This window comes from Hyla sarda, chromosome 4, assembly GCF_029499605.1.
Source record: "Hyla sarda isolate aHylSar1 chromosome 4, aHylSar1.hap1, whole genome shotgun sequence".
NCBI classification, from domain to species: Eukaryota; Metazoa; Chordata; class Amphibia; order Anura; family Hylidae; genus Hyla; species Hyla sarda.
In genome coordinates, this window is record NC_079192.1 from 22,970,806 (window position 1) to 22,984,775 (window position 13,970).

At 50.1% G+C, this 13,970-nt stretch overlaps 1 protein-coding gene across 2 annotated transcripts in view; it reads right to left on the bottom strand.

Annotated features, from left to right (window-relative positions):
- STAG3 (STAG3 cohesin complex component) overlaps nucleotides 1–13,970 on the bottom strand; it is a 249,753-nt gene that overhangs the window by 190,566 nt on the left and 45,217 nt on the right. For both annotated transcript variants that reach the window (XM_056570147.1, XM_056570148.1), the window contains exon 7: nucleotides 3,325–3,529. In XM_056570147.1, the coding sequence (XP_056426122.1) occupies nucleotides 3,325–3,529 (205 nt within the window). The remainder of the gene's footprint in view (nucleotides 1–3,324; nucleotides 3,530–13,970) is intronic.

Here is a 13,970-nt window from a genome sequence, read left to right on the forward strand (position 1 = left end):
CTGGTGCGGTTGGCCCTGGGTTCCTCCTAATGCAAGACAATGCTAGGCATCATGTGGCAGGAGTGTGTCAGCAGTTTCTGCAAGAGGAAGGCATTGATTCTATGGACTGGCCGACCGTTCCCCTGAATCCGATTGACCACATCTGGGACGTCTCGCTCCATCCACCACAGACGGTCCAGGAGTTGGCGGATGCTTTAGTCCAGGTCTGGGAGGACATTTCTCAGGAGGCCATCCGCCACCTCATCAGGAGCATGCCCAGGCATTGTAGGGAGGTCATACGGGCACGTGGAGGCCACACACACTACTGAGCCTCATTGTGACTTGTTTTAAGGACATTACATAAAGTTGGATCAGACTGTAGTTTGGTTTTCGACTGTGATTTTGAGTGTGACTCCATATCCAGACCTCCAGGGGTTCATACATTTGATTTCCATTGATAATTTTTGTGTGATTTTGTTCAACTATGTAAAGATGAAAGTATTTCCTACGATTAGTTCATTCATTCAGATCTAGGATGTGTTATCTTAGTGTTCCCTTTATTTTTTTTTTGGGCAGTGTATTACAGGACAAGTAATTCAGATGTGAGACATCCTTGGCTTTAGCCAGGCAGAACAGAAGACTGATAGACTGCATCTCTACCTTTTAGCTCACAGATTGAGGACTGAAGCCCCTTAATATATTGCACTGATCAGTAATTATATCCATATATATCTCTCACTTCATAAATATATGTAGCACTGATGAGTTGTGAGATTGCTTAAAACTTCACCTTTATACTTATCCACTTAAAGATAATAATGTGAAATGGTAGAAAAAATATATACAAAAAATATGTGCATATAAACAGTAGGCCGCCAATACTAGTGATGATATAATGCGCATATTAAGGCATTATTCAAGTTCATTTATAGGCTATAGGCTGAGCATACATTTATAACTGTGTGACATGGGCACTCCAGTTTATGTCATAGATCACACAGGTATATGTTGTTCAGATAGTCTTTTCCTATCCACATGGATGATCACTTGATAATAGAAACATCCAGCAAATTATTTCTAGGGCATAGTACACATCTCTCCTATACCATGTGTGCGTAATAGTGTATATAGCAGTGGTCTTCAACCTGCGGACCCTCCAGATGTTGCTAAACTACAACTCCCAGCATGCCCGGACAGCCGTTGGCTGTCCGGGCATGCTGGGAGTTGTAGTTTTGCAACATCTGGAGGTCCGCAGGTTGAAGACCACTGGTCTATAGGCTCCTGCACATTGGCTTGCCTCAATGTCCACATCAATTGACCTCAGTGCACATATTGCGGTTTGCAAATCAATTCAAAGTCCATATATGCATTGGCATTAGTTCACATATAGAATCCTGCACATTAATTAGCCTGCTGTGAGTTGTAGTTTTGCAACATCTGGAGGTCCGCAGTTGAAGACCACTGAAATATAGGATCCTGCACATTGGCTTGCCTCAATGTCCGCATCAAAAAACCTCAGTGCACATATTGCAATTTGCCAATCAATTTAATTCCATTTGCAGTGGAATCAATTCTTATGGACATAGCGTGCAGTGACTGTACTGAAAAGCCTGATATCCCGTGCTTGCTTCAGTATGCTCAGCCTGTACAGTAGTCCTCGCCGTCAGTTCACTTGACATACGGATTCAATGCGTTTCCTGCTGTAATTTTCATCATTGTAGTACAGCATTTTGTTTCGCAACAATATCAATTTGTTCGGCTCCATGTTAGCGTGATGCTGATACAGCACTGATGGCGGCCGTCACCAGTGCCGCATCGGCATCACGCTACATGGAGCCGAAGAAATGGATATTGTTGCGAGGCCCAATGATGTACTACATTGATTCCTGATGAAATTTACAGCAGGAAACGCGTTGAATCCGTATGTCGAGTGAACTGACGGCAAGGACTACCGATGTGGACATTGAGGCAAGTTAATGTGCAGGATCCTATATACACTATTATGCACACATGGTATAGGAGAGATGTGTACTATGCCCTAGAAATAATTTGCTGGATGTTTTCATAAACAAGTGATCATCCATGTGGATAGGAAAAGATTATCTGAACAACATATACCTGTGTGAACTATGACAAACTGGAGTGCCCATGTCACACAGAGTTATAAATGTATGCTCAGCCTATAAATGAACTTGAATAATGCCTTAATATGCACTTTATATTATGCACTAGTATTGGCGGCTTACTGTTTATATGCATGTATTTTTTGATATTTTTTTGAATACATTTTTTCTACCATTTCACGTTATCTTTTAAGTGGATAAGAATAAAGGTGAAATTTTAAACAATCTCACAACTCATCAGTGCTACATAGAAGCCCTGTAACCCTTCATCGACCAAGGGTATTTTGGGCCTTGATGGGAAGAGCAAAAGGTCACCTTTTTAAAAGCTGCATTGTTTACATTTTAGTCCCGTAAGACTTTCTTATTATTTGAAACTGCAATATCATTTCACTTTGAAGTATTAAAAAAAACTGGAAAAATATGTTTAATTGCTTTTCATGCTCTGTTTTCTCAGCATTTGGAACAAACGGTTCTGAATGCTGGAGTCGGGAGCTGGTGACGTCATAGCCCCGCCCCTTCGTGACGTCAAGCCCCACCCCCTCAATGCAAGTCTATGGGAGGGGGAGTGACAGCCGCCACGCCCCCTCCCATAGACTTGCATTGAGGGGGCTGGGTGTGACATCATGAGGGGGCGGGGCTATGACGTCACGAGCTCCCAGCGGCTCCAGCTTTCGGAACAATTTGTTCCAAACGCTGAGCAGCGGAGTACCCCTTTAATCTTCTGGTAATTCTCCTGTCCATTAAGATGCAATTTATGTCTTCTTTGCATAACATTGCTATGGCGACAAGAACAAAACCCTGCTTCAGGTGTTCTTCCATAGCCTCAGATATGGCCTATGGACATTGAGGATATTTATCCAAATGCAAACATTTTAGTAAAGGCACAAAATCAGTTCGGTCTGGGGTAGAACAGAGTAAAATAGGTAAAAGGAGCAGCGATGTACATGTTTGGAGCCAGCGATTACTGACTACTAACAGCCTAGGGATGTACAGTTCTGACAGTAATTTATAGAGTCTGGTCATTATCCGGATAAACCAGTTCCTAGTGATGGCACTCAGACCAGAGGCTGATAGTTACAGCCATCAGATCATTGCTTCTTCTGCATCTCTATTGCCAAAATAGGACCTAGTTAGAGGTGAATAGAAACTGCTTTTGGCAAAAGAGGTACAAAAGAAACAAGGTGCCCAAATAAAGCAATGTGATTTCCTGCAAAAAACGCACCTGCGAATGTGCTGGTATGTCGGAAGGCCCGTACTTGGGAATCGGAGAGTCCGGTGAGGAAGGAGATAAGTATGTCCATAAGAACCCCATCATAGATGATATTGTACTGACAGCAGCTGACCAACATGCCAAGAAATTCTCCAAAATTCACTCTGAATTTCTTCCATGGCCGGCTACTGAGGGACAGAGGATAGTCTGCAGAGTCCTGGGGAAAGAGACATCATTGAATTTATATGAAAACCTGCTCATTTATGAGTAAATAAAGGTCCTTTTACATAGGCCAAGTATAGGGAATGCTCCTGATAAATGGTCCAAGTAAAAGGGCCAGCAATCTATTGTGCGCCCAATAAAATTATTGATATCAGTCAAACATCGTGCTGTGTAAACAAGGCAATGGGGCTGACCATAGAGTTTAAAGGGGTACTCCACCCCTAGATATCTTATCCCCTATCCAAAGGATAAAGGATAAGATGTCTGATCACAGGGGGGCCCACCACTGGGACCCCATGATCTCCCTGTAGCACCCGGCATTCTCTTAGAAAGCTGGCTGCTGCACCAGAGGCTCGTGAAGTCATGGCCATGTCCCCTCTTGACGTCATGATCCCGCCCCCTCAATGCAAGTCTATGGGAGGGGGCGTGGCCGTGACATCAGCGCCGCATAACTAGTCATCAGGAATGGAGCAAAGTTCACTCTGTGCACCTGATGACTGAGGTGCCGCAGCAGAGATCGCATGAACAATCCAGTGATCATTCGTGTTGGCCGGCTGCATGGTTAGTCAAGCTGTGTAAAGGCTCAGTAAACAAACACTGATCACAGATTGGAGTTTGTTATCCTTATCCCATGTAAACAGGCCTCAAAGGGGTTTCTCCTTTTTAGTGTTTTGAGAATTTATAGAATAGAAAATCATAGTTTTCTCATATACATGTAGTAAATATTCTGCTCACATTTCTTATACCAGTGCAGTAAGCCCTGTCTCTGTACAGCACTGTTTCCCAACCATGGTGCCTCCAGCTGTTGCAAAACTACAACTCCCAGCATGCCTACGGCTGTCCGAGCATGCCGGAAGTTGTAGTTTTGCAACAGCTGGAGGCACCCTGGTTGGCAAACATTGGTTTATTCAGTCTCCTCTTACTTACATGTATTTACGGATTCCCAGTTTTCCTTGAATCCTGAATGGCAAGTCTGCCTATACAATGTGTAGTGAGATGACTTATTGAAAAAAACAATATAAAGAGTAACTACAAATCTTCATTTTGTGAAAATGTTATTGATTTTTTTTATATGCAATATGCATGTGGGCTCCCTATTCCCCATGGCAATTGGTCGCGCCAAAGTGTACAAAGACGACCACGCGGACGCCGTACAGAACGGCAAGGCCGAAGCCACGTAGTGGAGGGCCCAGGATGCCCCGAAAAACGAGTGGAATGAGCAAAACCACTGAAGGGTGGGATCTTTCCCTTGCAGCGGTAAGCTCCCAAAAAGAGCAGACCGGATCCACTGAAAATTGGTGGCCGTAGAAGCAGGTTGTTCTATACAGAGATCTTCCGGAAAAACAAAAAAGGGGATCACACTGCCGAAAGGAAAGTGTGACTGAGAGATTAGTCCGAACAGCCCTCACCACAACCAGGTTGTGGAACAAACGCTTCCAGGGATGAGAAGGTGCCGGACAAGAGGACGGTAGGACGATGTCCTCATTGAGATGAAAAAGTCAAAAACCATCTCAGGTAAGAAGGACAAACCTGGACGGAAAACAACTTGTCCTGGTATACCACCAGGAAGGGAGAACGGCAGAGGTAAGAGCAATAAGGAACGCAACCTTCCGGGGAAGGAGGCGAAGAGAAATGTCCCTGAGAGGGTCAAAAGGGGCATTTTGCAGAGCACCTAAGACCAAGTGTAAGTCCCAAGGGAAAAAAAGGAGATTTTTTTAACACTTACCGTAAAATCTCTTTCTCGAAGGATACATTGGGGGACACAGACCGTGGGTGTATGCTGCTGTCTCTAAGGAGGTGTGACACTATGGTAATAAAAAAAAAAGTCAGCTCCTCCCAGCAGGATATACCCGCCTTCAGGCTCTGAGCTAGTCAGTTTAAGTTCCAGAGCAATAGGAGGAGATCAATAGGCCAAAGAGAACCTAAAACTGTCCGAGGACCAGAAGAAAAAACATAACTGAACACACCCTCGGACAGAGAACCAAAGGAAAAAACCCAAAAAGGGCGGGAGCTGTGTCCCCCAATGGATCCTTCGAGAAAGAGATTTTACGGTAAGTGTTAAAAAATCTCCTTTTCTCTATCGGCTCCATTGGGGGACACAGACCGTGGGACGTACCAAAGCCGTCCCTTGGGTGGGCAGATAAGTATTCAGGCAGACGGCCGATCCACTGCCGCCTGCAACACTTTACGACCCAGACTAGCATCAACCTATGCGAAGGTATGAACTCGGTAAAACCTCGAGAAAGTGTTCAAAGACGACCAGGTAGCCGCCTTGCAAATCTGCGAGGCCGAGGCTCTATTCTGGAGAGCCCAGGATGCCCCAACAGAACGAGTGGAATGAGCCACAACCCTGAAAGGAGGAATCTTCCCCTTACAGCGATAGGCTTCCGAAATGGCGGACCGAATCCACCTAGAAATGGTGGCCTTGGAAGCAGGTTGTTCCTTGCGACGACCTTCCGTAAGGACGAAAAAGGAATCACACTGACGAATCACGCTTGTGTAGCAAGCGCTCCTTAGGATGAGAAGAGACGGACAAAAGGATGGGAGGACAATGTCCTTATTGAGATGAAAAGCCGAGACCAAAATAGGTAAAAAGGAAGGATCTGGCCGGAAAACGACCTTGTCCTGGTGGATCACCAGAAACGGAGAACGGCAGGAAAGAGCTGCCAGTTCAGACACCCTCCGGATGGAGGGGATAGCCACAAGAAACGCCACCTTCCAAGAAAGGAGGCGGAGAGACACCTCTCTAAGGGGCTCAAAAGGTGCACCCTGGAGGGCACTCAGAACCAAAGTCAAGTCCCAATGGGGAGAAGGGGACCGATAAGGAGGAACAGCGTGCGCCACTCCTTGCAGGAAGGTCCGGACATGTGAATTAGAAGCCAGGGGTCGCTGGAAAAGAACAGTAAGGGCCGAAACCTGACCTTTAAGGGAACTGAGAGACAACCCCAGTTCCAGCCCCGACTGCAAAAAAGAGAGAAGACAGGGAACCAAGAAGGTCACCGGGGAGAAGTCCTGAGCCTCACACCAACGAAAATAAGACCGCCAAGTACAGTGGTAAATTCTTGCGGAGGAGGGCTTACGAGCCATGAGCATGGTGTGAATGACATGGGAAGAGAACCCGCGGGTCCTCAAAACCGCGGTCTCAACCGCCACGCTGTCAAATACAGCGACTGTAAATTGGGGTGGCAAAGAGGACCCTGAGAGAGACCCCGGATGGAGCGGAAGGCGTAGAGGAGCGTCGTCCAGGAGCCTGACTACGTCGGCGTACCACGACCTTCGGGGCCAATCTGGAGCTACCAGAATGACGGGGATGTCCTCTGCCTTGAGCTTCCTGAGCACACTGGGAAGGAGCAGAAGAGAAGGGTACAGATAAGGTAGGGCGAACCCCGGTCAAGGAATCACTAGGGCGTCCAAGGCCAGAGCCTGAGGGTCCCGGGACTTGGACAAAAACAGAAGAATCTTCCGATTGTGCAGGGACGCGAAGAGGTCCACGTCCGGAATGCCCCAGAGGTCGCAGAGTTGCGTGAAGACCTCCGGATGAAGAGACCACTCTCGGGGGTCGGGAGAGGACCGACTGAGGAAATCCGCTTCCCAGTTGAGCACTCCCGGAATGTGAATCGCCGAAATGGCCGGAACTTTGTTCTCCGCCCAGGAGAGAATCTTGGTCACCTCGGCCATGGCTGCCGAGCTGTGAGTGCCGCCCTTACGATTTATGTACGCCACAGCCGTGGCGTTGTCCGACTGAACGCGGACAGGACGGGACTGAAGACAGGACTCCCAATGAAGAAGACAAAGTAGAATCGCCCGTAATTCCAATATGTTTATCGGGAGAAGAGTCTCCGGGGGAGATCAGAGTCCCTGAACCGTCCAATCCCTGAACACAGCGCCCCAGCCTGACAGGCTGGCATCCGTTGTAACAACTTGCCAGTGAAGGGGAAGAAAGGACCGCCCTTGGAGAAGAAGGGGGGAGCGGAGCCACCAGAGCAGGGACTGACGGACCCTGCGAGGAAGAACAATCTGACGATCGAGGGACAAGGGAGACCTGTTCCATCGAGAAAGAATCGTCAGTTGAAAGGGGCGGTAATGAAACTGGGCAAAGGGTATGGCCTCCATAGTTGCCACCATCTGACCCAGGACTTCCATACAAGTGCGGATGGAGATTGATACCTGGGTCCGAAGGGAGCGGACTCCCGGCCGGAGCGCCAGACGTTTGTCCGGCGGAAGACAAATTCGGGCAGAAGCCGTGTCGAATCGAAGTCCCAGGAAAGTTAGAGACTGGGCAGGACAGAGGACTGACTTGTCCCGGTTGACATCCACCCGAAGCGAGTGTGGAGAGTGATGTCCAGATTCTCCAGAGTCTGGGCTCTGGTTGGAGCCTTGATGAGAAGGTCGTCCAGATAGGGTATCACAGAGATCCCCCTTGACCGTAACAGGCCCATCACTGGCGCAAGGATCTTTGTAAAGACCCGAGGAGCCATGGCTAGACCGAAGGGGAGGGCCACGAATTGAAAGTGCCCCTCCGGAACCACAAAGCGGAGGTACCGATGATGGCCCGGAAATATTGGCACATGGAGGTAGGCATCCTTGATGTCCACCAATGAAAGAAACTCCCCTTGTTCCAGGGATGCCACCACCGAACGGAGGGATTCCATTCTGAAGTGGCAGATGAGAAGGTGATGGTTGAGACGCTTGAGGTCTAGGATTGGTCGCACAGAACCGTTCTGGGGGACCACAAAAAGATTTGAATAGAAACCCCGAAACCGTTCCCCTGGAGGAACAGGGACGATGACTCCCTGGAGAAGCAAAGACTGGAGAGCCGCTCGAAATGGCTTCGCCAGGAGGAGGAGACCGGGGGGCTCGAGATCGAAAAAAGCGATCCCTCGGAAGGGAGGCAAATTCGATTCGGTAACCGTTGGACACCACATCCCTGACCCAAGAGTCCTGAATGTGCGAATTCCAGATGTCTCAGAAAAACAAGAGACGACCTCCCACCTGAAAAGAAACCGCGGGTGGGGGCCTCACTTCATGCAGAAGTGGGTTTGCGGTTGCACGATTTGGGCGCAAAACGGCCGGAGCGGTTGGAGTCCGACTTCCAAGACGGGCGTGCCCGGAACGAGGGAGCCTTCTTGTCTCGCGAGGGCGCCTGCCTGGACCCTTTACTGGGGCCAGAGGTCCGAAAGAAAAAGGACTTCCTCTGGGAAGTGGGGCAAGCCTTATTTTGAGGTAACAAAGAACTCTTACCTCCCGTTGCCTCAGAGATAATCTCATCAAGGCATTTGACAAAAAGACAGCCACCCGTAAAGGGAAGCTCAGTGAGAGACCTTTTGGAGGCGGCATCCGCATTCCAAGCTTTAAGCCACATAGAGCGGCGGAGAGCCGCTAGGTGACCCACAGCAAAGGCAGAACAACGGGCTGCCAGAGCAGATAGATCCTCTGGGGGGGGGGGGATATCCCGCTGAGATATCCTGATGGAGCTTTTGGCACCACTCCGACAGGCCCTTGGACACCCATATCGAGGCGAAGAAGAGCCAGTTGCTTCAGAAGCGAACTTCGCTAAAGATTCTACCTTCTTGTCCACGGGATCCTTGAAGGCAGCGGCATCTGCCAGAGGCAGGGTAGTCTCCTTAGAGATCCGGGAGATTGGTGGATCCACTGAGGGAGGGGAAACCACCTTAGCGACAAAGTCCTTGTCAAATGGATAACGATCTTGAATTGACTTGATTCCCGGGAACCTCTTGTCTGGATGTTTCCATGCAGATTCCAGAATGACGTCAAAGTCAGCGTGAGAGCTGAATCTTTGAGGTGCTGGCTTAGCACAATGAAAGGATACTCCTGGATTGACATCCGAAGATCCTGGGTCCTCCAAGTGAAAGGTGTCTCTTATGGCTGTCACCAATAAGTTCACCGTTGCAATTGAGTCTGAGCGGTCTTCTGAGCCAGATGTCAGCTCGGAAACCTCATCTACAAGTTCACCAGGGGAATGTGAATGAGTAGAGGCAGTCCTGGAGGGGGGTGACCCAGACCGGGTACGCGGCTCTGGCGTAGCAGAGCGGCGACTCCGAGAACGTCCTCTGGAGGAGCGACGTTTGTGCCCAGAAGATAAGGGGGGCGGGACTCACGAGGGGAACCCTCACGTCTATCAGAAGACTCAATGGAAGAGTCAGACGAGGCACCTCTAGCACGCTTATGAGAGCGAGACGAGGAGCGGGCCCTGTCAGAGGTTCTGCGCAGGGAAGACCCCTTCAAGGCGGACACCATTTCCCGGGAGGCCTCAGCCACCGAACGGGAGACTTGGGTCAAGTCAGCCATACACTGGGTCAGGGAAGAAACCCAGGCTGGAGGAGCAGCTGAACCCACTGGGACCGAAGGGGCATCAGGGGGCACCAGGGGGCTGGGGGAGCAGTGGAGCAGACAGGGCAAGAGGGCTCAGCAGAGCCAGACATCTTGGTATTACAGTGCTTACATATATAATAAGTCACTGAATTCCCAGGTTTCTGTTTGGAGGGAGGAACAGCCCTGGGTACGGACATAATGTGAGAAAAAAAGGAAGACAGGAACTTTATCACCATGGTCTGTGTCCCCTGTCAGCTGCAGTGAGGAGAACTCGCTCCGTGCAGCCAGGGAGACTTAACAGGCCAGCCAATAATGAGGGAGGAGCGTGCCTGAAGCAAGGCACACAGTAACCGACCCCTTACATAGAAAATCGCGCCCACTGCGCTTATTGGACGCTGCTTCGCACGTCTGAGAGCTCCCGGCCCAGTGGGTGGAGCTACAGACGGCCGAAGAAGAACTGTCATGGCGCACGCTCCTTGTCCCGAGCGCACCTGCCTAGCCGTATATGCGCTCGGGGGAATAGAGCGGGCGGCCAGCGCTGAAGCGCCCGGCTCGTAGCAGCGCCGCGGCTGTCAGCCGGGATAAAGCGCTGCAAGAATAACGAAAGTAAGCCGGCGCTGAGAGCGCCCGGCCCGGAGTAGCGCCGCGGCCGACAGCCGCAAATAAGGCGCTGTAGTAGTTGCACCAACATACACACACACCAGATAATAAAGAGCCCCATACTATATGCCCCATAAAGTAAGGTGCCTTAGAAGATATGCCCCCTCAGGTGCCACTGCTCCCCCAGCATAACGTGCAGCCCCTGTATAAGCAGGCCCCATGACTGAAGGTGGGCCAAAACAGGGGGTCTCCAGAGGTTGCGAGTTCGTACCTATGGAGAAAATAAGGGGGGAAGTACTTACCTCAGTCAGAAGAACTTACCTAATGGAGTCTTCAGTGAAGTCTTCAGTCAGCTTTTGTCCCTGCATCACGCCTGGCTGCTATGCGCGAGCGAGGCGAGCAGAGAAAAAGGGGGACACGGACCCATGAGGTACCACCCAGACGTTGACCATTGGCGAGAGGGGGTTAACAGCGCATATACGCAATGTCTGTGCCCCCTTACTCGCAATGGGGAAACAGGGAACCAGAGTCCTTGAGCCCCCACCTGAAAACAGAAAAGAAATAAAAAACTAACACGTCCCTGAACTAGGAAAATAAAAAATCAGAAGACCTGGTCTGGAAAATCCAGACCATTTCCACCTCCTTCAGACACTAAGCTTAAACTGACTAGCTCAGAGCCTGAAGGCGGGTATATCCTGCTGGGAGGAGCTGACTTTTTTTTTTTATTACCATGGTGTCACACCTCCTTAGAGACAGCAGCATACATCCACGGTCTGTGTCCCCCAATGGAGCCGATAGAGAAAAGGGACTGATAAGGAGGGGCAGCTTGTGCCACTCCCTGAACTAGGTTCGGGCATGATAATTGAACACCAAAGAACGTTGAAAAAGAATGGAAACAGCCGAAACATTTGACCCCTAATGGAGCTGAAAGCCAACCACGACCGGAGAAAAAGGCTGAGTTTCACACCAACAGAAATAAGACTGAGGAAGGCTTGTGAGCCCTCAGCATGGTGTGGACCACTTGGGAAGAGAAACCGCGGGTCCTCAGAACCGCTGTCTCAACCGCCACGCTGTCAAAAGCAGAGAGGGTAAATAGGGGTGGCACAGGAGACCTGATATAGGAGGTCTGGACGATAGGGAAGGTGCAGAAGTAGTACAGGAGCCTGACCACGACGACGTACCACGCCCACCGGGGCCAGTCTGAGCCACGAGAATGGCGGGAACGCCCTCTGCTGTGAGTTTCCTCAGGACCCCGAAAAGAGAGGAAGGGGAGGAAACAGATAAGGTAGGGCATAGCCGTAGAGGTCCACGCCTGGAGCGCCCCAGAGGTTGCAGATCACTGCAAACACCTCTGGATGTAGGGACCACTCGCCTTGGACGGGTGAGGATCGGCTGAGAAAGACCACATCCCAGAAACGCCCGTAATGAAAAGCTGAGATGGCCGGAAACCTGAGTTCCGCCCAGAAGGGAATTTCCCAAGAAGCAAGCAAAGAAAGGATTGCCCTAGGCCCCAACATGTTGAAGGGGAAAAGGGCTTCTCGAGGGACCAAGGCCCCAGACCGGCCGGTCCTTGAAAACACCTCCCCAGCCCGACAGACTGGCAGGGAGGGGCAGGAAGGAGCGCCCCCGAAAAAGCAGGGGGGAAACAAAGCCACCATAGAAGGGACCGACAAGACTGTCGAGTGACAATGGAGACCTGTCCCACTGGAAGAGAATCACCAATTGAAGAGGTCGGTGATGAAACTGGGCAAATGGCACGGCCTCAACGGCCGCCGCTAACCGACCAAGGACATCCATGCAAAAGCGAATGGAAACTGGAGCAGGGTGCCGAAGTCATCGGACTCTTGATAAGAGAGTCAGCCGATTGGTCGGCGGAGTTGAAAGTGGGCAGAGGCCACGTCGAACTGGAGCCCCAGAAAAGCAGTTGGACTTGTCCCGAATGACCATCCAACCGGAGAGAGACAAGGTCTGGAGGTTGAGACTAAGACTTTCCAGGATCTGGGCCCTGGTTGGAGCTCTGATCAGAAGGTCGTCCAAGTAAGGAATCACGGAAACAAATGTTGTCCGTAAAAGGGGCTATCACAGGCGCCAGGACTTTTTTAAAGGGTACCTCTCATCAAATAAACTTTTGATATATTTTAGATTAATGAATGTTGAATAACTTCACAATAGCATGTTAATGAAAAATATGCTTCTTTCTATTGTATTTTTCCCAATCAGTCCTGTCAGCAAGCATTTCTGACTCATGCTGGAGTCCTAAACACTCAGAGCTGCCAGCCTGCTTTGTTCACAGCCAAACAGGTTGTGAACAAAGCAGGCTGGCAGCTCGTAGTGTTTAGGACTCCAGCATGAGTCTGAAATGCTTGCTGCCAGGACTGGTAGGGAGACCCCTAGTGGTCATTTCTTCAAAGTGGAAAATTAAATAGAAAGAAGCACATGCAATTGTGAAGTTATTCTGCATACATTAATCTATAATATATCAAAAGTTTTTTTGATGAGAGGTACCCTTTAAAGGTCTGCGGAGAAGTAACCAGACCGAAATGGAGAGCCACAATAGAAAATGACCATTTGGAACTGCAAAGCGGAGGTATCGCTGATGACCGGAACAATGAGATGTGGAGGAAGGCATCCTTGATGTCCACCGAAGAACAAAAATTCCCCATGAACCAGGGACGCCAGCACCGAAGAGACTCCATTCGGGATGGAAAGCAGAAGATGCTGGCTGAGATACTCGAGAACCAAGATTGGGCAAACAGAAACGCCTTTCTTGGGGACCACAAAGAGGTTGGAAAAAACCTCAAAAAAGTTTCCCTGAAGGAACTGGGACAATGAATGTGAGTGGTCCAGGCATCCCGGAAGAGTAAGAGGCGACCAACACCAGAGAAAGGTCAGCTGGTGGGGGCGACCCATCAGATCGAGGAAGGCCTACGGGTGCCTGATGGGGCCGCAAAACGGCCTGAACGGATAGCCGACCTCCGGGAGGGACAGGTTCAGAAGGAAGGAGCCCTCTTCCCATGAAGGCGCCCGGCTGGACCCTTTGTTGGTACCCTGTGGTGGCACCAAAGGTCCGCAGAACCCGAAGGAGGACTTACGACGGAAAGCGGTTCTGTGAGCCATATCTAGAGGTAATAAAGAACTCTTTTCCGCCCGACGCCTCACTTCCTGAAGGCGGCGTCCACATTCCAGGCTTTAAGCCACATGGAGGGACGGTGGCTACCAGGTAGCTTGTGGCAAAGGCAGCATAGTGGCTGCGCATGGAACAGAAAATCTCCAGCTGCGGAGCATCAGGAGCTAGATTAAATAAATCCTCCAGAGGGATCTTGAAGACTACCCTGGCGGAGATGGGAGACCATACTGAAAGGGCCCTTGACCCCCAGGCCGAAGCAAAAGCAGGAAGATCCTGCTGTCTCAAAGGCAAAGTTTGCCAAAGTCTCCACCTGCATGTCCGCTGGATCTTGAAAGCAGCCGCATCAGCCAAAGGCCCGGTAGGTGCCTTAGAGAGG